Raw genomic sequence first — 25067 nt, forward strand, 5'->3', positions numbered from 1 at the left:
ATTTTCAAGTGTACTAGTTTTACCTCAACTTCTATTAATACATTTTGATGTTTTAAGTTTATTAAGTCAGCTATCCTCGTTAGTAACCTACAACTAGTTGTCCAACGTTAGATGTACAGAAAAAAATTGATATATATTATCTTGAATCAATTCACGACCCAGTGTATACACATCTCAGGCTAGATCACAACTCAAAGTTTATATATTTTTGGAATCAACCTCAACCCTGTATAGCTAACTCCCACATTACTGCATATAGAGTGTCTATGGTTGTTCCAAATAATATATACACATGGGTCGATATGATATGTCAAAACATTTGCATACGTGTCTATGGTATCCCAAGATTACATAATATATTAGAATACATGTATAATACAATATAAGTTAGCTAGGATATGATTAATATAGATTTGTTACCAATTTTCACGTTGCTACAACAAGAAAAATTATCCAGTCTTGTTTTACCCATAACTTCTTCATTTTAAATCCGTTTTGAGTGAATCAAATTGCTATGGTTTCATATTGAACTCTATTTTATGAATCTAAAAAGAGGAAGTATAGGTTTATAGTCGGAAATATAAGTTATAAGTTGTTTTTGTAAATGTAGTCATTTCAGTCGAAAGAACGACGTCTAGATGACCATTTTAGAAAACATACTTCCACTTTGAGTTTAACCATGATTTTTGGATATAGTTTCATGTTCATAAGAAAAATCATTTTTTCAGAAGAACAACTTTTAAATCAAAGTTTATCATAGTTTTTAATTAACTAACCCAAAACACCCGCGGTGTTACTACGACGGCGTATGTCCGGTTTTACAGTGTTCTTCGTGTTTCCAGGTTTTAAATCGTTAAGTTAGCATATCATATAGATATAGAACATGTGTTTAGTTGATTTTAAAAGTCAAGTTAGAAGGATTAACTTTTGTTTGCGAACAAGTTTAGAATTAACTAAACTATGTTCTAGTGATTACAAGTTTAAACCTTCGAATAAGATAGCTTTATATGTATGAATCGAATGATGTTATGAACATCATTACTACCTCAAGTTTTCTGGATAAAGCTACTGGAAATGAAAAAAATGGATCTAGCTTCAAAGGATCCTTGGATGGGTTGAAAGTTCTTGAAGCAGAATCATGACACGAAAACAGTTCAAGTAAGATTTTCACTCGAAATAAGATTGTTATAGTTATAGAAATTGAATCAAAGTTTGAATATGAGTATTACCTTGTATTAGAAAGATATATTACTATAAATAAGAAAGATTTCTTGAAGTTGGATGATCACTCTACAAGATTGGAAGTAAGCTAGCAAACTTGGAAGTATTCTTGATTTTATGAAACTAGAACTTGTAGAATTTATGAAGAACACTTAGAACTTGAAGATAGAACTTGAGAGAGATCAATTAGATGAATAAAATTGAAGAATGAAAGTGTTTTTAGGTGTTTTTGGTCGTTGGTGTATGGATTAGATATAAAGGATATGTAATTTTGTTTTCATGTAAATAAGTCATGAATGATTACTCATATTTTTGTAATTTTATGAGATATTTCATGCTAGTTGCCAAATAATGGTTCCCACATGTGTTAGGTGACTCACATGGGCTGCTAAGAGCTGATCATTGGAGTGTATATACCAATAGTACATACATCTAAAAGCTGTGTATTGTACGAGTACGAATACGGGTGCATACGAGTAGAATTGTTGATGAAACTGAACGAGGATGTAATTGTAAGCATTTTTGTTAAGTAGAAGTATTTTGATAAGTGTCTTGAAGTCTTTCAAAAGTGTATGAATACATATTAAAACACTACATGTATATACATTTTAACTGAGTCGTTAAGTCATCGTTAGTCGTTACATGTAAGTGTTGTTTTGAAACCTTTAGGTTAACGATCTTGTTAAATGTTGTTAACCCAATGTTTACAATATTAAATTAGATTTTAAATTATTATATTATCATGATATTATGATGTAAGAATATCTCTTAATATGATATATATACATTAAATGTCGTTACAACGATAATCGTTACATATATGTCTCGTTTCAAAATCATTAAGTTAGTGGTCTTGTTTTTACATATGTAGTTAATTATTAAAATACTTAATGATATGTTTACTTATCATAATATCATGTTAACTATATATATAACCATATATATGTCATCATATAGTTTTTACAAGTTTTAACATTCGTGAATCACCGGTCAACTTGGGTGGTCAATTGTCTATATGAAACCTATTTCAATTAATCAAGTCTTAACAAGTTTGATTGCTTAATATGTTGGAAACACTTAATCATGTAAATAACAATTTCATTTAATATATATATAAACATGGAAAAGTTCGGGTCATTACAGTACCTACCAGTTAAATAAATTTCGTCCCGAAATTTTAAGCAGTTGGAGGTGTTGACGTATCATCTGGAAATAAATGCGGGTATTTCTTCTTCATCTGATCTTCTCGTTCCCAGGTGAACTCGGGTCCTCTACGAGCATTCCATTGAACCTTAACAATTGGTATCTTGTTTTGCTTAATTCTTTTAACCTCACGATCCATTATTTCGACGGGTTCTTCGATGAATTGAAGTTTTTTGTTGATTTGGATTTCATCTAACGGAATAGTGAGATCTTCTTTAGCAAAACATTTCTTCAAATTCGAGACGTGGAAAGTGTTATGTACAACCGCGAGTTGTTGAGGTAACTCAAGTCGGTAAGCTACTGGTCCGACACGATCAATAATCTTGAATGGTCCGATATACCTTGGATTTAATTTCCCCCGTTTACCAAATCGAACAACACCTTTCAAAGTTGCAACCTTAAGCATGACCATTTCTCCAATTTCAAATTCTATGTCTTTTCTTTTAATGTCGGCGTAGCTCTTTTGTCGACTTTGGGCGGTTTTCAACCGTTGTTAAATTTGGATGATCTTCTCGGTAGTTTCTTGTATTATCTCCGGACCCGTAATCTGTCTATCCCCCACTTCACTCCAACAAATCGAAGACCTGCACTTTCTACCATAAAGTGCTTCAAACGGCGCCATCTCAATGCTTGAATGGTAGCTGTTGTTGTAGGAAAATTCTGCTAACGGTATATTTCGATCCCAACTGTTTCCGAAATCAATAACACATGCTCGTATCATGTCTTCAAGTGTTTGTATTGTCCTTTCGCTCTGCCCATCAGTTTGTGGATGATAGGCAGTACTCATGTCTAGACGAGTTCCTAATGCTTGCTGTAATGTCCGCCAGAATCTTGAAATAAATCTGTTATCCCTATCAGAGATATTAGAGATTGGTATTCCATGTCTGGAGACGACTTCCTTCAAATACATGCTAACTTCTCCATCTTGTCATCTTCTCTTATTGGCAGGAAGTGTGCTGATTTGGTGAGACGATAAACTATTACCCAAATAGTATCAAAACCACTTGTAGTCCTTGACAATTTAGTGATGAAATCCATGGTAATATTTTCCCATTTCCATTCCGGGATTTCGAGTTGTTGAAGTAGACCTGATGGTTTCTGATGCTCAGCTTTGACCTTAGAACACATCAAACATTCTCCTACGTATTTAGCAACATCGGCTTTCATACCCGACCACCAAAAATGTTTCTTGAGATCCTTGTACATCTTCCCCGTTCCAGGATGTATTGAGTATCTGGTTTTATGAGCTTCTCTAAGTACCATTTCTCTCATATCTCCAAATTTTGGTACCCAAATCCTTTCAGCCCTATACCGGGTTCGTCTTCCCGAATATTAAGATGCTTCTCCGATCCTTTGGGTATTTCATCCTTTAAATTTCCTTCTTTTAAAACTCCTTGTTGAGCCTCCTTTATTTGAGTGGTAAGGTTATTGTGAATCATTATATTTATAGATTTTACTCGAATGGGTTCTCTGTCCTTCCTGCTCAAGTCGTCGACTACCACATTTGCCTCCCCGGGTGGTAACAAATCTCAAAGTCGTAATCATTCAACAATTCAATCCACCCACGCTGCCTCATATTCAGTTGTTTCTGATTAAATATGTGTTGAAGACTTTTGTGGTCGGTATATATAATACTTTTAACCCCATATAAGTAGTGACTCCAAGTCTTTAATGCAAAAACAACCGCGCCTAATTCCAAATCATGCGTCGTATAATTTTGTTCGTGAATCTTCAATTGTCTAGACGCATAAGCAATCACCTTCGTTCGTTGCATTAATACACAACTGAGACCTTTCTTTGATGCATCACAATAAATCACAAAATCATTATTCCCTTCAGGCAATGACAATATAGGTGCCGTAGTTAGCTTTTTCTTCAATAATTGAAACGCCTTCTCTTGTTCATCCTTCCATTCAAATTTCTTCCCTTTATGCGTTAATGCAGTCAAGGGTTTTGCTATTCTGGAAAAGTCTTGGATGAACCTTCTGTAGTAACCAGCTAGTCCTAAAAACTGGCGTATGTGTTTCGGAGTTTTTGGGGTTTCCCACTTTTCAACAGTTTCTATCTTTGCCGGATCCACCTTAATACCTTCTTTGTTCACTATGTGACCGAGGAATTGAACTTCTTCCAACCAAAATGCACACTTTGAAAACTTAGAGTACAATTCTTCCTTCCTCAATACTTCTAACACCTTTCTCAAATGTTCACTGTGTTCTTCGTCATTCTTTGAGTAAATAAGTATGTCATCAATGAAAACAATGACAAACTTGTCAAGGTATGGTCCACACACTCGGTTCATAAGGTCCATGAACACAGCTGGTGCATTAGTTAAACCAAACGGCATGACCATAAACTCGTAATGACCGTAACGTGTTCTGAAAGCAGTCTTTGGAATATCATCTTCTTTCACCCGCATTTGATGATACCCGGAACGTAAATCAATCTTTGAATAAACAGACGAGCCTTGTAGTTGATCAAATAAGTCGTCGATTCTCGGTAGTGGGTAGCGGTTCTTGATGGTAAGTTTGTTCAACTCTCGGTAGTCGATACACAACCTGAATGTACCATATTTTTCTTGACAAACAAAACAGGAGCTCCCCACGGTGATGTGCTTGGTCGAATGAAACCACGCTCTAAAAGTTCTTGTAATTGGCTTTGCAGTTCTTTTATCTCGCTGGGTGCGAGTCTGTAAGGAGCACGAGCTATTGGTGCAGCTCTTGGTACAAGATCTATTTTAAATTCATCTGATCGATGTGGGGGTAATCCCGGTAATTCTTTCAGAAATACATCGGGATATTCTTTTGCGACGGGAACATCATTGATGCTCTTTTCTTCAGTTTGTACTTTCTCGACGTGTACTAGAACAGCATAGCAACCTTTTCTTATTAGTTTTTGTGCCTTCAAATTACTAATAAGATGTAGCTTCGTGTTGCCCTTTTCGCCGTACACCATTAAGGGTTTTCCTTTTTCTCGTATAATGCAAATTGCATTTTTGTAACAAACGATCTCTGCTTTCACTTCTTTCAACCAGTCCATACCGATTATCACATCAAAACTCCCTAACTCTACTGGTATCAAGTCAATCTTAAATGTTTCGCTAACCAGTTTAATTTCTCGATTCCAACATATATTATCTGCTGAAATTAATTTACCATTTGCTAATTCGAGTAAAAATTTACTATCCAAAGGCGTCAATGGACAACTTAATTTAGCACAAAAATCTCTACTCATATAGCTTCTATCCGAACCCGAATCAAATAAAATGTAAGCAGATTTATTGTCAATAAGAAACGTACCCGTAACAAGCTCCGGGTCTTCCTGTGCCTCTACCGCATTAATATTGAAAACTCTTCCATGGCCTTGTCCATTCGTGTTCTCCTGGTTCGGGCAATTTCTAATAATGTGGCCCAGTTTTCCACATTTATAACAAACTACATTGGCATAACTTGCTCCGACACTACTTGCTCCGCCATTACTCGTTCCGACACCATTTGTTCCTTTCGTTCTGTTAACCCCTGGTTCGTAGACCTCACACTTCGCCGCGCTATGACCATTTTTTTTTACACTTGTTGTAAAATTTGGTGCAGAACCCCGAGTGATACTTTTCACACCTTTGGCATAGCTGCTTCTGATTGTTGTTGTTGTTGTTGCGGTTATTATTGTTGTTGGGATGATTGTTGTAGTTGCTGTTGTTGTTGTTGTTGTTGTTGTTGTTTTATGTTGTTGTTGTTGTTGTTGTTATTGGGCCGTTTGTTGTAGTTGCGATTGATGTTGCGATTGTTGGGATAGTTGTTGCGATTATTGTTGTAATTGCTGTTGTTGTTGTATTGGTGATTCTTATCACCGTTTTCCTCCCACTTTCTTTTGACTTGCTTCACATTGGCCTCTTCAGCAGTCTGTTCTTTAATTCTTTCTTCAACCTGGTTCACTAGTTTGTGAGCCATTCTACATGCCTGTTGTATGGAGGTGGGCTCGTGTGAACTTATATCTTCTTGGATTCTTTCCGGTAATCCTTTCACAAATGCGTCGATCTTCTCTTCCTCATCTTCGAACGCTCCCGGACACAATAGGCATAATTCTGTGAATCGTCTTTCGTACGTGGTAATATCAAATCCTTGGGTTTGTAACCCTCTAAGTTCTGTCTTGAGCTTATTGACCTCGGTTCTGGGACGGTACTTCTCGTTCATCAAGTGCTTGAATGCTGACCATGGTAGTGCGTAAGCATCATCTTGTCCCACTTGCTCTAGATAGGTATTCCACCATGTTAACGTAGAACCTGTGAAGGTATGCGTAGCGTACTTCACTTTGTCCTCTTCAGTACACTTACTTATGGAAAACACCGATTCGACCTTCTCGGTCCACCGTTTCAATCCGATCGGTCCTTCGGTTCCATCAAATTCCAAAGGTTTGCAGGCAGTGAATTCTTTGTAGGTGCATCCTACACGATTTCCTGTACTGCTAGATCCAAGGTTATTGTTGGTATGTAGCGCAGCCTGTACTGCGGCTATGTTTAAAGCAAGAAAGGCACGAAATTCCTCTTCGCTCATATTCAAGGTGTGTCGAGTAGTCGGTGCCATTTCCTTCAAAATAGTCAAATGAAACGAGTTAATCATATAGAATATCAAGAGTAGTCAATAGTATTTCGTAGCGTAATATGAACTTATTTATAAAAGCTCTTTCTTCGTATTAGCGTTTTATACTCTTTAATTCGGGTAGTACCTATCCGTTAAGTTCATACTTAGTAGCTAACATACCATTTCAACTACTACAATTCTATATGAAAAACTAATCACAAAAAAAAAAATATCATATTCAAACCTTTATACAATAACTTGCAAACTTACAATACCACTTTTTTTACATATAGCATGAAATATAGCACATAAAACTTTGATACAAAGTAGTTGCGAAGATAATTCTTTTGTTAATAAATAAGGCGTTTAGCAAAGGCAATAAAGACACGTAATTCATACGTCCAGAAACAAGTCATGCATTCTGGTTTTACTAATACCACTTCCCATCCTTGGTTTTGTGGAACATAACCGTTGTGACCGATAGTAAGATAATGTGTTGTAACGTCGTCAAAAGGTTGAAGGTTACGTAATGACCAACAGTCTCGTAATAACCTAAAAACCTCATTTCTTACCCCAATTACCGACTCCGTCACTTGTGGGAACGTTTTGTTTAATAGTTGTAGCCCGATGTTCTTGTTCTCACTTTGGTGAGAAGCGAACATTACTAATCCGTAAGCATAACATGCTTCTTTATGTTGCATGTTTGCCGCTTTTTCTAAATCATGAAGTCCTATATTCGGATATATTGAGTCAAAATAATTTCTTAACCCGTTGCGTAAAATAGCATTTGGGTTCCCCGCAATATATGCGTCAAAGTAAACACAACGTAACTTATGGATTTCCCAATGTGATATCCCCCATCTTTCGAACGAAAGCCTTTTATAAATCAAGGCATTCTTGAAACGTTCTTCGAATGTCTTACAAACTGATCTCGCCTTAAATAGTTGTGCCGAGGAATTCTGACCAACTCTAGACAAGATTTCATCAATCATGTCTTCGGGTAGGTCTCTTAAAATATTGGGTTGTCTATCCATTTTGTGTTTTTATACTGTAAAATAGACAAGAGTTACATTCATAAAAAAAAATACTTATTAATACAAGCAATTTTTACATATATCATAAAGCATAAGCACACTATATTACATATATTACACCACACGAATACAACTATCTTATTCCGACTCGCTCGTTTCTTCTTCTTTGGTTTTGGTTCGCTTTGCCAAGTTTCTAGGGATATATGATGTTCCCCTAATACTAGTCGTCGTTTTCCACATTGGTTTAGAAAAACCTGGTGGTTTAGAGGTTCCTGGGTTATTGTCACAACTTAAGAAATACGGGTGTTGACGATACATATAAAGTTCATCGGGTTTGGAATCAAATTTCTCTATTTTTATGCCCTTTCCCTTATTGTTCTCTTTTGCCTTATTAAATTGTGTTGGCGTAATTTCTATAACAACATCGGAATCCTTGTCGGGATCCGATTCATCGGAGAATTGGTAATCCTCCCAATACTTTGCTTCCTTGGCGGAAACACCATTGACCATAATTAACTTTGGTCGGTTGGTTGAGGATTTTCTTCTACTTAATCGTTTTATTATTTCCCCCACTGGTTCTATTTCTTCTTCCGGTTCTGATTCTTCTTCCGGTTCCGATTCTTCTTCCGGTTTCGACTCTTCTTTCGGTTCCTCTTCGGGAACTTGTGAATCAGTCCACGAATCATTCCAATTTACATTTGACTCTTCATTATTATTAAGTGAGTCAATGGGACTTGTTCTAGAGGTAGAAATCTATCACATAATATCAAACGCGTTAAGAGATTAATATATCACATAATATTCACATGTTAAAAATATATAGTTTCCAACAAAATTTGTTAAGCAATCATTTTTCAAGTAAACACGGTCGAAGTCCAGACTCACTAATGCATCCTAACAAACTCGATAAGACACACTAATGCAAAATTCTGGTTCTCTAAGACCAACGCACGGATACCAACTGAAATGTCCCGTTCATATTGATTATAAACGTTCCATATTAATTGATTTTGTTGCGAGGTTTTGACCTCTATATGAGACGTTTTTCAAAGACTGCATTCATTTTTAAAACAACCATAACCTTTATTTTATCAATAAAGGTTTCAAAAGCATTACGTAGATTATCAAATAATGATAATCTAAAATATACTGTTTACACACGACCATTACATAATGGTTTACAATAGAAATATATTACATCGACATATGTTTCTTGAATGCAGTTTTTACATAATATCATACAAACATGGACTCCAAATCTTGTCCTTATTTTAGTATGCAACATCGGAAGCTCTTAATATTCACCTGAGAATAAACATGCTTTAAACGTCAACAAAAATGTTGGTGAGTTATAGGTTTAACCTATATATATCAAATCGTAACAATAGACCACAAGATTTCATATTTCAATATACATCCCATACATAGAGATAAAAATCATTCATATGGTGAACACCTGGTAACCGACATTAACAAGATGCATATATAAGAATATCCCCATCATTCCGGGACACCCTTCGGATATGATATAAATTTCGAAGTACTAAAGCATCCGGTACTTTGGATGGGGTTTGTTAGGCCCAATAGATCTTTCTTTAGGATTCACGTCAATTAGGGTGTCTGTTCCCTAATTCTAAGATTACCAGACTTAATAAAAAGGGGCATATTCGATTTCGATAATTCAACCATAGAATGTAGTTTCACGTACTTGTATCTATTTTGTAAATCATTTATAAAACCTGCATGTATTCTCATCCCAAAAATATTAGATTTTAAAAGTGGGACTATAACTCACTTTCACAGATTTTTACTTCGTCGGGAAGTAAGACTTGACCACTGGTCGATTCACAAACCTATAACAAATATGTACATGTATATCAAAGTATATTCAAAATATATTTACAACACTTTTAATACATTTTGATGTTTTAAGTTTATTAAGTCAGCTGTCCTCGTTAGTAACCTACAACTAGTTGTCCAACGTTAGATGTACAGAAAAAAATTGATATGTATTATCTTGAATCAATCCACGACCCAGTGTATACATGTCTCAGGCTAGATCACAACTCAAAGTATATATATTTTTAGAATCATCCTCAACCCTGTATAGCTAACTCCCACATTACTGCATATAGAGTATCTATGGTTGTTCCAAATAATATATACACAAGGGTCGATATGATATGTCAAAACATTTGCATACGTGTCTATGGTATCCCAAGATTACATAATATATTAGAATACATGTATAATACAGTATAAGTTAGCTAGGATATGATTTGTATAGAATTGTTAATATTTCCCGTAGCTACAAAAATCAAAAAATATCCAATCTTGTTTTACCCATAACTTCTTCATTTTAAATCCGTTTTGAGTGAATCAAATTGCTATGGTTTCATATTGAACTCTATTTTATGAATCTAAACAGAAAAAGTATAGGTTTATAGTCAAAAATATAAGTTACAAGTCGTTTTTGTAAATGTAGTCATTTCAGTCGAAAGAACGACGTCTAGATGACCATTTTAGAAAACATACATCCACTTTGAGTTTAACCATGATTTTTGGATATAGTTTCATGTTCATAAGAAAAATCATTTTTCCAGAAGAACAACTTTTAAATCAAAGTTTATCATAGTTTTTAATTAACTAACCCAAAACAGCCCGCGGTGTTACTACGACGGCGTATGTCCGGTTTTACAGTGTTCTTCGTGTTTCCAGGTTTTAAATCATTAAGTTAGCATATCATATAGATATATAAAATGTGTTTAGTTGATTTTAAAAGTCAAGTTAGAAGGATTAACTTTTGTTTGCGAACAAGTTTAGAATTAACTAAACTATGTTCTAGTGATTACAAGTTTAAACCTTCGAATAAGATAGCTTTATATGTATGAATCGAATGATGTTATGAACATCATTACTACCTCAAGTTTTCTGGATAAAGCTATTGGAAATGAGAAAAATAGATCTAGCTTCAAAGGATCCTTGGATGGCTTGAAAGTTCTTGAAGCAGAATCATGACACGAAAACAGTTCAAGTAAGATTTTCACTCGAAATAAGATTGTTATAGTTATAGAAATTGAATCAAAGTTTGAATATGAGTATTACCTTGTATTAGAAAGATATCTTACTATAAATAAGAAAGATTTCTTGAGGTTGGATGATCACTCTACAAGATTGGAAGTAAGCTAGCAAACTTGGAAGTATTCTTGATTTTATGAAACTAGAACTTGTAGAATTTATGAAGAACACTTAGAACTTGAAGATAGAACTTGAGAGAGATCAATTAGATGAAGAAAAATGAAGAATGAAAGTGTTTGTAGGTGTTTTTGGTCGTTGGTGTATGGATTAGATATAAAGGATATGTAATTTTGTTTTCATGTAAATAAGTCATGAATGATTACTCATATTTTTGTAATTTTATGAGATATTTCATGCTAGTTGCCAAATAATGGTTCTCACATGTGTTAGGTGAGTCACATGGGCTGCTAATAGCTGACCATTGGTGTGTATATACCAATAGTACATACATCTAAAATCTGTGTATTGTACGAGTATGAATACGGGTGCATACGAGTAGAATTGTTGATGAAACTGAACGAGGATGTAATTGTAAGCATTTTTGTTAAGTAGAAGTATTTTGATAAGTGTCTTGAAGTCTTTCAAAAGTGTATGAATACATATTAAAACACTACATGTATATACATTTTAACTGAGTCGTTAAGTCATCGTTAGTCGTTACATGTAAGTGTTGTTTTGAAACCTTTAGGTTAACGATCTTGTTAAATGTTGTTAACCCAATGTTTATAATATCAAATGGGATTTTAAATTATTATATTATCATGATATTATGATGTACGAATATCTCTTAATATGATATATATACATTAAATGTCGTTACAACGATAATCGTTACATATATGTCTCGTTTCAAAATCATTAAGTTAGTGGTCTTGTTTTTACATATGCAGTTCATTATTAATATACTTAATGATCTGTTTACTTATCATAATATCATGTTAACTATATATATAACCATATATATGTCATCATATAGTTTTTACAAGTTTTAACGTTCGTGAATCACCGGTCAACTTGGGTGGTCAATTGTCTATATGAAACCTATTTCAATTAATCAAGTCTTAACAAGTTTGATTGCTTAATATGTTGGAAACACTTAATCATGTAAATAACAATTTCATTTAATATATATATATATAAACATGGAAAAGTTCGGGTCACTACACTTAACACTAACTAACCACCTCATTTTATACTTTGCATGATTAGTCCTTGCCAATATTTAACTAACAAATTCTTGAATTGTCTATTTTATTTTGCTAGTTAAATACTTAAACATAACGAATCACTAATAAATTCTCATAAAATATTATCTTAAAATTTTGGGATGTTACATCATTGACATGGACACAAGCCCAAGCTAATCGTCATTGACATGGACACAAGTGTAATACCCCGTCAGAATCCACTAACGGAATATTAACTCCTGGTCCCACAGTTTAGCGGTCACGCCCTCTAATGAGACGTTTCCAAAAAGTATTCCCATTAATCATTAAAACAAAGTCATTTAATAAAGAAAATGTAACTGGAAACATTTGACATCAATGACTAAAGTATATGAACCCAAAACATCAGAGAAAACTATTTAAATGCGAATATTTGTTCTTGAAATAAAAATAGAATTCATGCTGGACGCCGTCCAGTTCTAGCAGCAAACAGCACATAACTTCAAATAAAGCGGAAGCACTAGCTCTATGTACCTGAGATGAAACATGCAAAACATCAACGAAAACGTTGAGTGAAACTACAGGTTTTAGTAAATCATTTGTAAGTTAGGCCACAATATTTTCTTGGAAAACATCATAGGAAAAGTATACATTATCATGAGCACTTGATTATAAAACTTTAACCTTTGCGTAGGCCGAGCCCACGTCTTTCATTTACCCTATACTGGTGATACACCGATCAAGTGTACATGTAACAACTACATAAGCACCTATTTAACATTGCGGTGAGGGTTGTCAAACCTAACAGTACCGTCCCTACAAGTCGAGCTTACAAAGTAACTAATATAATCAAGCTAAGGGATTTTTGATCTGAACTCATATGTATAATCTTAGTAAGTTACTCATGCCAAACACGTAAAACATTTGTAAAAAGCATGCATCTCATTCCTGTAAAAATGTAGTAGGGACTGTAGACTCACCTTAGCAAAAGCACTCGTAAAGATCTTAGCGAACTATACTGTAGTCGAACGCTCTCGACTAAACAACGCAACCTAAATAAGTAAATCATCTTAAGTATACACTAATATGTCAAACTTAGTCAACCCACAGTGTACGTAAAGTCCTTGTTCTCAGACTGACTCAACAAACATGTAAAAGTCAACTAATCCAAGCAAGTCAACGAAAGTCAACCAAAGTCAAACCAAAAGTCAACTCGGTCAAATAGGTCAACTAAAGTCAAACATCTCAGTAAGTCATGCAAACATAGTCAACAAGTCAAACTTAAGTCATATAACATGTTAACACTCGTAGTTTAGCAAATCGCATTTCCCACATCTTAAAGTAAACCTTCAAAAATCAGACGTCGTAAAGAAATACACTCGTAGCGCATAACACATAATTCATAAAATTATGATCAACTCTAGATCATAAATAGACTTAAAAATGATTCCAAAAAGTCTAGCCAGGGCCTTATACGATAAATAAAAGTCCAATATCAGAAAAGCTCAATTTCTGGTTCATTACAGAAAATTCTGCTCACACGTCAGTTTTTAAATATTTTTCATAAAATATAGAAAATAGATTTTAATGAATGGCCAATTGGTATCATCTCAAGACATCTCAAAATTTAAGTGATAAAATAATCAGAAGCATTGCTTTAGCCAATTCATACAGATTTGCAAAACATTACAGACTCATTAGTTTTTGAATATCAACCGGACACATTAAAAAGATTAGCATATAACTCATGGAAAATCACGTTCTTTCAAGTTCGCATACAAATTAAACATGTCAAGGAACATCTATAGTAACATATTCCAGAAGCTCAAAGTCTAAAACAATTTCTAGTTCATTCTAGCAATTTTTATATAAACTTAAAAACAGATTCAACATTCTTTAAGAAACAAAACTTCGTTTAATCATATCGGAAGCATTACATAACCTTTTAACGCAAATCTTTAGTCTAAATTGCATAACTTTTCAAAAGGAATACAGTAACACAACTTTCATAAGCTAAAACACATAGCATGAAACTCAGAAAATTCGGATTTCATGCAAACCCTAACGTAATCTTCGATTACGCATATCTTGAGCATACGATAACGAAATCACGCAAAATCGGAGTCTAAAATTAATAACTTTTCGATATCTTTCTAATTAAATATATTACAAAGTCAGATCTCATATCAATTTAATCAGATCATCAATAAACAAATTCGTTTTTCAATCATACAACGTTAATTTCGCAATCAATCAACAATTAGCAATACTAGACACCATTAATTGAGCACTAGACTCTAATACACCATGTAATTGAACAAAAAACTGAATTATTAAAATTAGGGTTACTAATTATACCTCAAGCGATTAAATCGAACACACTAACGCGTAGAGAACGACACAAGGAACGTCTTTCGTGCACAAGGTTTCTTCCAAAAACAACTTTTGATGGTGGTAAGGTGGTGATGATGGCTGACAGCCAAAGAGAGGGAGAGGGGAAGGGGGTGTCGACTTGTAGGGGAAACAAATGAGGGTTCTTGTGATTTATTTTCCTTTAATAGTTAGTAATTAGGCCTAAACACCAACCACTAATGATCCACTAGCCAAATTAAGTCCATTAAGGTGCATGGGGGTGGGTTCGGCCGTAGGGCCCTCTAATGGGTATCCTGGGCTCGTTTTGCTAATTTACTTGTACGCGCGTGGTTCGTTTCGAGTGCCGTTAGCCGTACCGGGTCTCCGGAACGTTAACTAGTCGTTGAAACGCAATCACCAAGTTTAATTCATTAAATAAATAATAAATTAAAAATAATTTTCTCAAAGTCAATAATTATCGAAAATAATTATTGTGCCGTTTTTCTGAGTTCCGTAAACTAAAAAGTCTTCTAGACGATAAACTTAACTGTAACGTTTTCTAGTTCTTTCGCTATCCGAAATAAATTAATATAATATATTAATTCAAACATTCCTCTATTAAGTATGTACTTAAGTCAATTAAATACACAAAGTTTAAGTAATCACCGTTAAACACTTAACGAACAAGTAACGACAGTAAACGGAAAAAGTCGGGTTGTTACAACAAGTCCAAGCTAATCGTCATTGACATGGACACAAGCCCAAGCTAACCGTCATTGACATGGACACAAGTCCAAGCTAATCGTCATTGACATGGATCCAAGCTTCATCACTTAGTGGGTTTGATCATCACCCTCTTGCACGGATGCAATCCGGGTGCATCAAACCACTTTCATACATCACATCACAAGTGCATAGTCTTCTCGAAACTAGCTCATTGTTAACTTATTCCATATGATGCATACCATTATCGAATTAAACTTATGCGTCCAAAATTCATTTCATTTAATAATCATATAGTCACATATCATTCATTTAGCGTAAGCAACTTATAATAATCATGAAACCATACATGTCTAAGCATAGATATACCTCGATTTAAGTCTAAATAATCCTAAGGTGGATTATCTAATTCCCTTAAACCACCGCTCCGATACCAACTTTTAAGGCCCTAAAACGATAATAATTTTTTTTATATCAGAGTGACCACCCATCCCAGGGAAATGCCGCGGCACGGCAATTCTGGGCGCGGCGCGGCCAGACAAATAATTTCAGACCAGTTATACATTTTTCCTGTTTTCAAAATACGCCTAAGGGCGCGGCGCGGCGAATGTGCTGTCGCTGGTACTAAACTTAACTTGCTTTAAAATCACACTTTCCAAACATGATACATCATCTATCTTTTATCTACATGAATTTAACTTTTCTAACATCATAACGAGACACTAAAGTCACTCGGTTGCGCACGACCCATTACACCAATCAACATATCGTTTTAACCCATATCGTCTTATATGTCAAACTTGATCCATTTCGACTCATTCCATTATCTATCACGCTTCATTTGAACATACTTAAACCTTTCATTAACCTTATTACAAAATCTTTGACTACTTGTTTATTCCAAAACGTTTAACGGACATAACTAAAAACGTCAACACATGTAATTACCTAAAGCATGATCCAATTTCGAGACTCACAATTCCACTTACAAAACCAATTTGATCATACTTGAAAACTCTAAAGCAAAACAACCTTGAATTGCGAACGTTTGAACACGATCATCCGCATTCAATAACATAGATCATCATAATAATAAAAGCAAGATTTAGAAAGTTGCTTTTACTTACTTGAGCTAACTTCTTACTTAAATTTCTTGCAAGACCGCTACTTCTTCGACGCTTGCTATATACCCTTTAGAAACTTGCAAGATCCGTTTCCTTCACTTGTCCCAATAGATTCATGAAAGTCTACTTTATGATCTCTCGCCGCTTTTCAAGAACCACATACATGACAACAATGAATATGGGTAAGCTCAATGCTTAGTGAGTAACATAGAGAATTAAGAATAAGTGTTCATAAACTTGGCACACTATAAATAACAATAATTATCCTTCGTAACCCGTCTTCTTGGTAACTATTCTCTTTTAGGAGAGTTTGTATGTCCCTGCTTCACGAACACATCATACACTTCATCACTAATACATCATAACAATACATATCTACAACATATTACATTCATAAAAGAACTCAACAATAATCATAAATCATCAATCATCAATCATCAATCACATAATACTTACCTTGCGCACCCGTGTATGTACAAGTGTATCCCCACTTACCTGTCGTGGCCCACATGATCGGCCTGTCCCGGTGTAATTCCTTCTTCATTGGTTTATCATAGACTCATATCTCGTCATTCTACTCGAATTCCTTTGCTATTAAAAATTCTTGAAAGACTTCTTTAACATCTTGAAATTATATTAGCAAACTTAGCACATCATAATATCATCTACCGCATTCATCATTAAGTACCCATTAACAACCGTAACATAAACTAATAAAATTGACTTCATCAAAATCTTTAACTTGATAACTTACCGTAAACAAAATACTTGTTCTACTCGATCATAATATTCATGATACAATGAAAAACACATCATGATATCGAATACATAATTAAATCGTTAATTGAATATAAATTTACCTATGTACTCACCTTGGCCTCTTTTGCACACTTGGCCACTTTCCTTCCCTTGATTAGCTCCTAATCACAATGCTAATCATATTAATAACTTGCTTAACACATAAATCCGCTCATAACGCCATTAGGCATCAAAGTGGCTACTAGCTTAATTTTAACCCAATTAAGCTTTTGACCGATTTTGACTCAAGAAAGGAACTTAAACCACTACACTACAAGTGGTAACTCATGTCCTAATAACATGGACACTTACAACATGCCCAAAATTCCAAACAATAATATTTTATACAAGCTTTACACAATTCTACCATTTGGACAGCCCTACATTCACAGCATATTCTGACCCATTTAAGTCTCTGTTCAGCATTTAAAGACTTGTTCATTGGAAAGGACACTCAAAGACCTTTCCGAAAAGTGCTCACACGCCCTAAACGGAGCTACGGTTGATTTTATATGATTTTTACAAAATCAAGTTTTGTGCAGTTTTTCTTAGTGACGGATTTGACATCATTGATTCCATTTTCAACTCAATTCAACACAAAAATATTTCCAACAAAACCAAGCTACTTACATATACTAATAACAATATTATGAATGATTTTTAACACAATTTAATCATCATACATGGCTAATAACATCATGAACATTACTAGTTCTTCTCTTAGGCATTTTAACAAACACCTTATATGCATAAGTATATCATGTTCTTTAACATCACAACAATAATTCTTTAATCCATAATATCACTTATGAAACTCAAATTCATGAATAATTAGACATAAGCATCATCAAAGATTCATTTTAAACAATTAAAATCATCATCATCAACATCAACTCTTCTTTGAGGTATTTCATCAAACACCTTACATGCAAGCCCCAAAAGAAGCAACACTACAACTTACTTGATGTTTAACTCACCAAGAACCCTAATTCAACCTCAAGAACGAAATTAAAACATAAAATTTGGATTAAGAACTTACCAAAGCATTAAAATTGAAGCCCTAGATAACTAGAACAAGAATCCAAGTCAAATGAGTCAAGATCACACTTTTTTCTATGTTCTTCCTCTTTCTCTCTCTAAAAACGCCCCACTCTCTCTCTAAAATGAGAGTAAATTTCCAGAAGTTGTTAGAGCTAGAAAATGAGCTCTCAAGACTGATTTTGATGGCCAAAAATGTTTTTAGGCATTTTACACTTTCGGTCCATCAATATACAAAAGCTATCAAACCCCACTTTAACTCGTATTTGGCCTGTTTCCCGTCATTCGGGGCAGAATTTTGAAAAACTTAAAACACGAAAGTTGTCACATATTTAATTACGGACGTCTGGGTTTTTGAATCAGCTCAATCCGAGAAAATATGAGCAAGTTATGCTCGTTTTACGAAACAGCTCCAAAATGACAACTTATCGAACAGTTAATCGTTAAGCATTTCGACTTAATATTTTTAGCCCACGACCACCAACACTTATTATTATTAAAAATAATAATATTTCAAGTCACTTCTAACCTTTCTTTTACATTTATTCTTAGATCATACATATAAAACGTTAATAAAAGTTACTTATTAATTACTAGAAAAATATCTTAAAATTTGGGGTGTTACACTTTTGTACTTACCACTTCGTAATTGTGTAATTCTAGGGTTTGGTTAAATTATTGATAGCATCGACAAATTCGGTTTCATCAATGATGGATGGCGGTTCCAGCGCTGCTAATTGCATCAATAATATTGAAGGTACGTGCTTTTTCCACTTCTGAAGATATCACCTTAATAATACTTTAGTTTTATACAATGATTTTGGAAGTTCAAAAACTTTTCAAGAATTTAAAGTAATATACGGTATTACTCTTTTGGGCCGTTAGTGAATGTTGATAAAACATATTGCTTTTTTCACTTCTGAAGATATCACCTTAATAATAATTTAGTTTTATACAATGATTTTGGAAGTTCAAAAACTTTTCAAGAATTTAAAGTAATATACGGTATTACTCATTTGGGCCGTTAGTGAATGTTGATAAAACATATTTTGAACTGACATATTTGTCAGTTAGTTGGTCAAATTTGTTGCATCTACTAAGAAGTATTGTTGTTTATATCAAGTTCAGGTTATCCACATGTAAATAGCTGGGATTTATGTATCATATTTAATGGGTCAAATGGGCTTTGTTAAATGATTTGACCTAAAATTAATTATTTAAATGTATCTAATGGGTTTTATTCATTTTTATATGTAACACAATAACTATTTTCATTTTCACAAAAGAATAGAAGAAGTCTTTGTTGATCTGGTAGGCCCCTTTTGAATTATACTAGAAATCACGTGTTACTTTACTCACCTGGTCTACAACCCTTATGATCATGGTTGTTTTTGATGGAAAACCGTGTGTACTTTCAAATCAAATTAACGCAGCGGAACGATAAAATAAACTTATTATTACAAAACAAAAGGACGAATGACATTTAACACTTACCATAAGCAGTTCCGAGAAACTACCCTCACGTGAATTTAGGGACAATGGCCTGTTGCTAGACGGAATCCATTGTTAGTATAGTTACTTGGTGTTGTACCATGCACAAGTGGGAGTCTGTAGGATTAATGTGCAAGGTACAACATATAATTATATGGCTATATGTGTGTGACCCCGATGGCTCAAACGAATTTAGCCATATAATTATATGTTGTACCTTGCACATTAATCCTACAGACTCCCACTTGTGCATGGTACAACACCAAGTAACTATACTAACAATGGATACCGTCTAGCAACAGGCCATTGTTCCTAAATTCACGTGAGGGTAGTTTCTCGGAACTGGTTATGGTAAGTGTTAAATGTCATTCGTCCTTTTGTTTCAGATACTTTAGTTAAACTTGAGATATGGATCATTCGTCATTCTCGTTTGTTTAACAATTTTATTTCTCGATCTTAGAACTGAATTAGATCACCAAATTAATTAAGTATCATCTTAATTACATCTGGGTGCGGCCACACAAATATCTTATTCATTCATCGAGGAGCTCAAAAGTATCTAACTCCAAACATTTTGGAGGAACAAATCCTATATTGCATACACGTGTCTCTCACGAGCTTTGCATTATACCCAATAATAGCCTTTATTACCGTCTTATTCAGGACAGCATTTAACCATATCAAAGTACAATATTCCACACATCGAAACCGGAGTGCATCTCAAGTCTAAGGACATAAAGACATAATCACTAAAAGATTCACTACTGACAACGATCCATGTAGTGATATCTCGGTTGGGTCATTCCAATATCCATCATCAATGAATACATATGAATTTGGTCTCTGCAAGTTAACTATTTATCATCAATAAATATAAACCAAAACTTCATATTAATCTTAATTCATGTTATTCCCATAACATGATCGATTATGGAGATTTTGAATAATCAACAATTACTCATGGATTAAACATGCTAATATAGAACATAGTGATATAAATGAAAATGATCATAACATCAATATATCAATTCATTATGATAAAACTGTTTAATGTTCCAAAAATATCCAAATACTAAATTACAAATTAAAAAGATCAGCAGCATAACGAAGTCCAATACTACTAGCATGATCATCATGTTTGTTGTGTGTCATGGGCTTCGTGAACGGGTCAGCCACATTATCATCTGTATGAACCTTAAGAATACTAATATCATTCCTCTCAACGACTTCTTGAATGTAGTCAAACTTTCGAAGAATGTGTCTGCTACCTTTACGTACACGTGATTCTTTCGCAAGTATAATAGCACTTGAATTATCACAGTACATTTCCATAGGGGATTCAATGCTGGGAACTACTCCGAGTTCAGCAATAAACTTCCTAATCCAGACAGCTTCTTGAGCAGCTTCTGAGGCAGCAATGTATTCTGTTTCCGTTGTAGACTGTGCAACTGTGGTCTGCTTTGAGCTTCTCCAATCAACTGCCCCGCCATTCATGACAAAGACATACCCTGACTGGGATCGGGAATCATCTCGATCAGTTTGGAAGCTAGCATCTGTATAACATCTAATACTCAACTCTTCTTCCAAACCACCGTAAACCAAGAACATATCTTTAGTTCTCCGCAAATACTTAAGAATGCTCTTAACAGCAATCCAATGTTCTTCACCTGGATTCTGTTGATAACGACTCGTCAAACTCAAAGCTAACGAGACATCAGGTCTAGTACATAACATAGCATACATAATGGATCCTATAGCCGAAGCATAAGGAACACATTTCATTCGTCTTATCTCATCAGGTGTGATAGGACTTTGAGACTTGCTCAAGGTTATGCCCTTTTGCATGGGCAATGCTCCGCGCTTGGAGTTTTGCATGTTAAATCTTCGTAAGATTTTGTCAATGTATGTACTTTGACTCAAACCAATAAGCCTTTTGGATCTATTTCTATAGATCCTGATTCCTAAAATATACTTAGCTTCTCCAAGATCTTTCATGGCAAAACATTTTCCAAGCCAAGATTTGACATCTTGCAAAGTTGGAATGTCATTTCCAATAAGTAGTATGTCATCAACATACAAGATCAAGAAGACAACTTTGCTCCCACTAACTCTAATGTAAACACAGGGCTCATCTTGGTTTTGAGAAAAACCAAACTCTTTGATTTTCTGATCAAACTTAAGATTCCAGCTCCTGGATGCTTGCTTTAATCCATAAATGGATTTTAGAAGCTTGCATACTTTATTAGGATGCTTTGGATTTACAAACCCTTCCGGCTGAACCATATATACGTCCTCACTTAGGTCGCCATTTAGGAAAGCGGTTTTCACATCCATTTGCCATATTTCATAATTATGAAAAGCTGCTATGGCAATAAGTATCCTAATTGACTTAATGCTCGCGACTGGTGAATAAGTTTCCTCATAATCAATTCCTTGAGTTTGAGTATAACCTTTTGCCACCAATCGAGCCTTAAAAGTGTTTACATTACCGTCCATGTCAGCCTTCTTCTTGTAGACCCATTTACACCCAACTGGTTTACAATTGGGTGGAAGATCAATCAAGTCCCATACTTGATTTTCTTTCATGGACTGCATCTCTGTATTCATAGCATCTCCCTATTTTTCAGATTCTAAACCTGATATGACCTCACGGTAGCTAGAGGGTTCATCATAATCCCCTAGATGAGATTCATCTGAATTAATCAGAAGATTTAACTTCTCAGGTCGATGAGGAGTTCTACTAGATCTACGAATTATAGGTGCAACACGTTCTGGCTCATCAACAATGTGCTCAGCTTCAACGTGTGGATAACTAGTGCCTTCAAAAGGTATGTTACCTTGTGATTCTTGAATTTCTTCAAGATCTACTTTACTCCCACTGACTTCTTGTAAGAGAAGATCTCTTTCAAAGAATTCAGCAAACCGAGCAGTAAACACTTTGTTTTCAGCTTGGTAGTAAAAGTAGTAACCCATTGTTTCCTTTGGGTATCCCACAAAGTGACATTTGATACCTCTGGGTTCTAACTTGTTTGAAGTGTCACGTTTCACATACGCTTCACAACCCCAGACTTTCAAATAAGACAACTTAGGACTCTTTCCATGCCATAACTCATATGGTGTCTTATCTACCTTCTTGGTTGGAACCATATTGAGTATGCGTGCAGCAGACTCTAATGCATAACCCCAAAAAGACATCGGTAGAGTAGTTAGACTAATCATAGATCGAACCATATCAAGTAAAGTTCGATTCCTCCGCTCCGACACACCATTGTGCTGTGGTGTATAAGGTGGAGTGAATTGTGAGACAATCCCACAATTCTTCAGGTGGTCCAAAAACTCTTGACTCATATATTCCCCTCCCCGATCAGAACGAAGGGCTTTAATGGTCTTTCCAAGTTGATTCTCTACTTCATTTTGGAAGATTTTGAACGTTTCAAAAACTTCATGTTTATGTTTCAGCAAGTAAACATAACCATATCTACTATAATCATCAGTAAATGTAACGAAGTATGTTTCACCATTTCTAGACATAGTTCTAAAAGGGCCACATACATCAGTATGTATTAGTCCTAAAAGATCTTTAGCTCTTTCACCTAAACCGGAGAAAGGAGCCTTTGTCATCTTTCCACATAAACATGACTCGCATACATCAAATGACTCAGAGCCAGTTGATTCCAAAATCCCATCAGATTGGAGTTTTGAAATGCGTTGTTTGTTTATATAACCAAGACGACAATGCCATAGATAGGTATTATTCAAGTCTTTCTTGACTCGTTTGGCAGTACATGTATATACAGAATTATTATTTGAAATTACACCATGCATATCAATTTCAAAAATACCATCACGTGGAATAGCATTAAAATAAAATACATTATTCTTAGAAACTGAAATACCAAAGTGCATAAATGTAAGTTCAAAACCAACATTTTTCAAAAGAGAAACTGAAATTACATTGCTCGTAATACTAGGAGCATAATGACATTGTTCCAACAAAACAATAAGACCACTAGGTAGAGTAAGCTCATAGGTGCCAATAGCTTCGACTGCAGCTCGAGCCCCATTGCCCACTCTTAAGTCTAGTGTGTTGTTCTTCAGTCTCTTACTTCTTCTCATTCCCTGCATATTGTTACAGATGTGAGTACCACAACCAGTATCAAAAATCCAGGAATCACTAGAAAAAGTATATAACTGTATATGAAATATACCTGATTTGCTAGTCTGGCCAGCTTTGCCTTTTCTCAACTCAGATAGGTAGGAAGGACAGTTCCTCCTCCAGTGGCCAACTTTTCCACAGTGGAAACATTCGGCGTCTTTCGCTGGGTTTTCTTTCTTGGGAGGTGGTGGAATCTTTTTCTTAGCAATTGACTTGCCTTTTCCTTTTCCCCAAGTTTTTGGCTTATTCTTTCTCACTCTACCTTCCCTAATCATAAGGACACCTGGATTGGAAACCTTATATGGAATATCCTGTTCAGCAGTTTTGAGCATCGAGTGCACCTCTGCCAGAGATTTCTCCCAACCTTGCATATTGTAATTCATCACAAATTGGTGATACGATTTTGGTAGTGAAACCAAAACCGTGTTCACGGCCAAGTTAGGCGGCAAGGTAGTTCCAAGTTTTTCCAATCGGTCAATGTAGCTTTTCATTTTTAAGACATGAGAACTCACTGATTGACCCTCCTCCATTTTGCATGTTTGAAGAAGCTTATAAGTTTCATATAACTCTTGACTAGCCTGTTTCTGAAACATATTTTTCAGCTCAGTCATCATATCATATGCTGTACGATCTTCCATTTCCTTTTGGAGGTCAGAAGTCATACTAGCAAGCATGATTAAAGCTATCTTCTCTTGCTCATCAAACAACTTCCGATAAGCATTCTTTTGAGCAGCAGTAGCTGTCTCAGGAGGAGCTTCGGGTAAGGGTTCTTCAATTTTGTTCAACTTCCCTTCAAATTTGAGAACAATTCTCAGGTTGCGGTGCCAATCGAGAAAGTTTGAACCATTAAGTTTCTCCTTCTCCAACAAAGAACGGAGGTTGATTTGGTTTACGTTTTGATTATTTGACATCTACAAGAGAACAAGATTCAATTTTAGTATTTTCGATATTGTACTTTAATAAATTAATTACCCAAGTTTTAATATATTTAAAAACAATTAATTTACGAAAGCCTAAGATCCACATAGAGGTTCCATAACTACATCTGTTGATCAGCTAGCAGTTATAGAGTCTACTGGTAGGTAGCGAGTACCAATTGCATCACAGAT

At 34.9% G+C, this 25067-nt stretch overlaps 1 protein-coding gene across 1 annotated transcript; it reads right to left on the reverse strand.

Moving 5' to 3' along the window:
• Positions 1-23687: 23687 nt before the first annotated feature.
• Positions 23688-24650, reverse strand: LOC139895642 (uncharacterized). The gene is made up of 2 exons (XM_071878158.1): positions 24011-24650; positions 23688-23921 (listed from the first exon to the last, which is right to left on the reverse strand). The coding sequence occupies exons 1-2, from the start codon at positions 24630-24632 to the stop codon at positions 23905-23907; spliced, it is 639 nt and encodes a 212-aa protein (XP_071734259.1). The 5' UTR covers positions 24633-24650; the 3' UTR covers positions 23688-23904.
• Positions 24651-25067: the final 417 nt, after the last annotated feature.

This window comes from Rutidosis leptorrhynchoides, chromosome 3 (assembly GCF_046630445.1).
Source record: "Rutidosis leptorrhynchoides isolate AG116_Rl617_1_P2 chromosome 3, CSIRO_AGI_Rlap_v1, whole genome shotgun sequence".
Classification (NCBI taxonomy): Eukaryota; Viridiplantae; Streptophyta; class Magnoliopsida; order Asterales; family Asteraceae; genus Rutidosis; species Rutidosis leptorrhynchoides.

What these genes read in the sequence shown, in the direction of transcription:
- LOC139895642 (XM_071878158.1), bottom strand. Translation starts at nt 24,632, where the DNA reads ATGCTTGCTAGTATGACTTCTGACCTCCAAAAGGAAATGGAAGATCGT.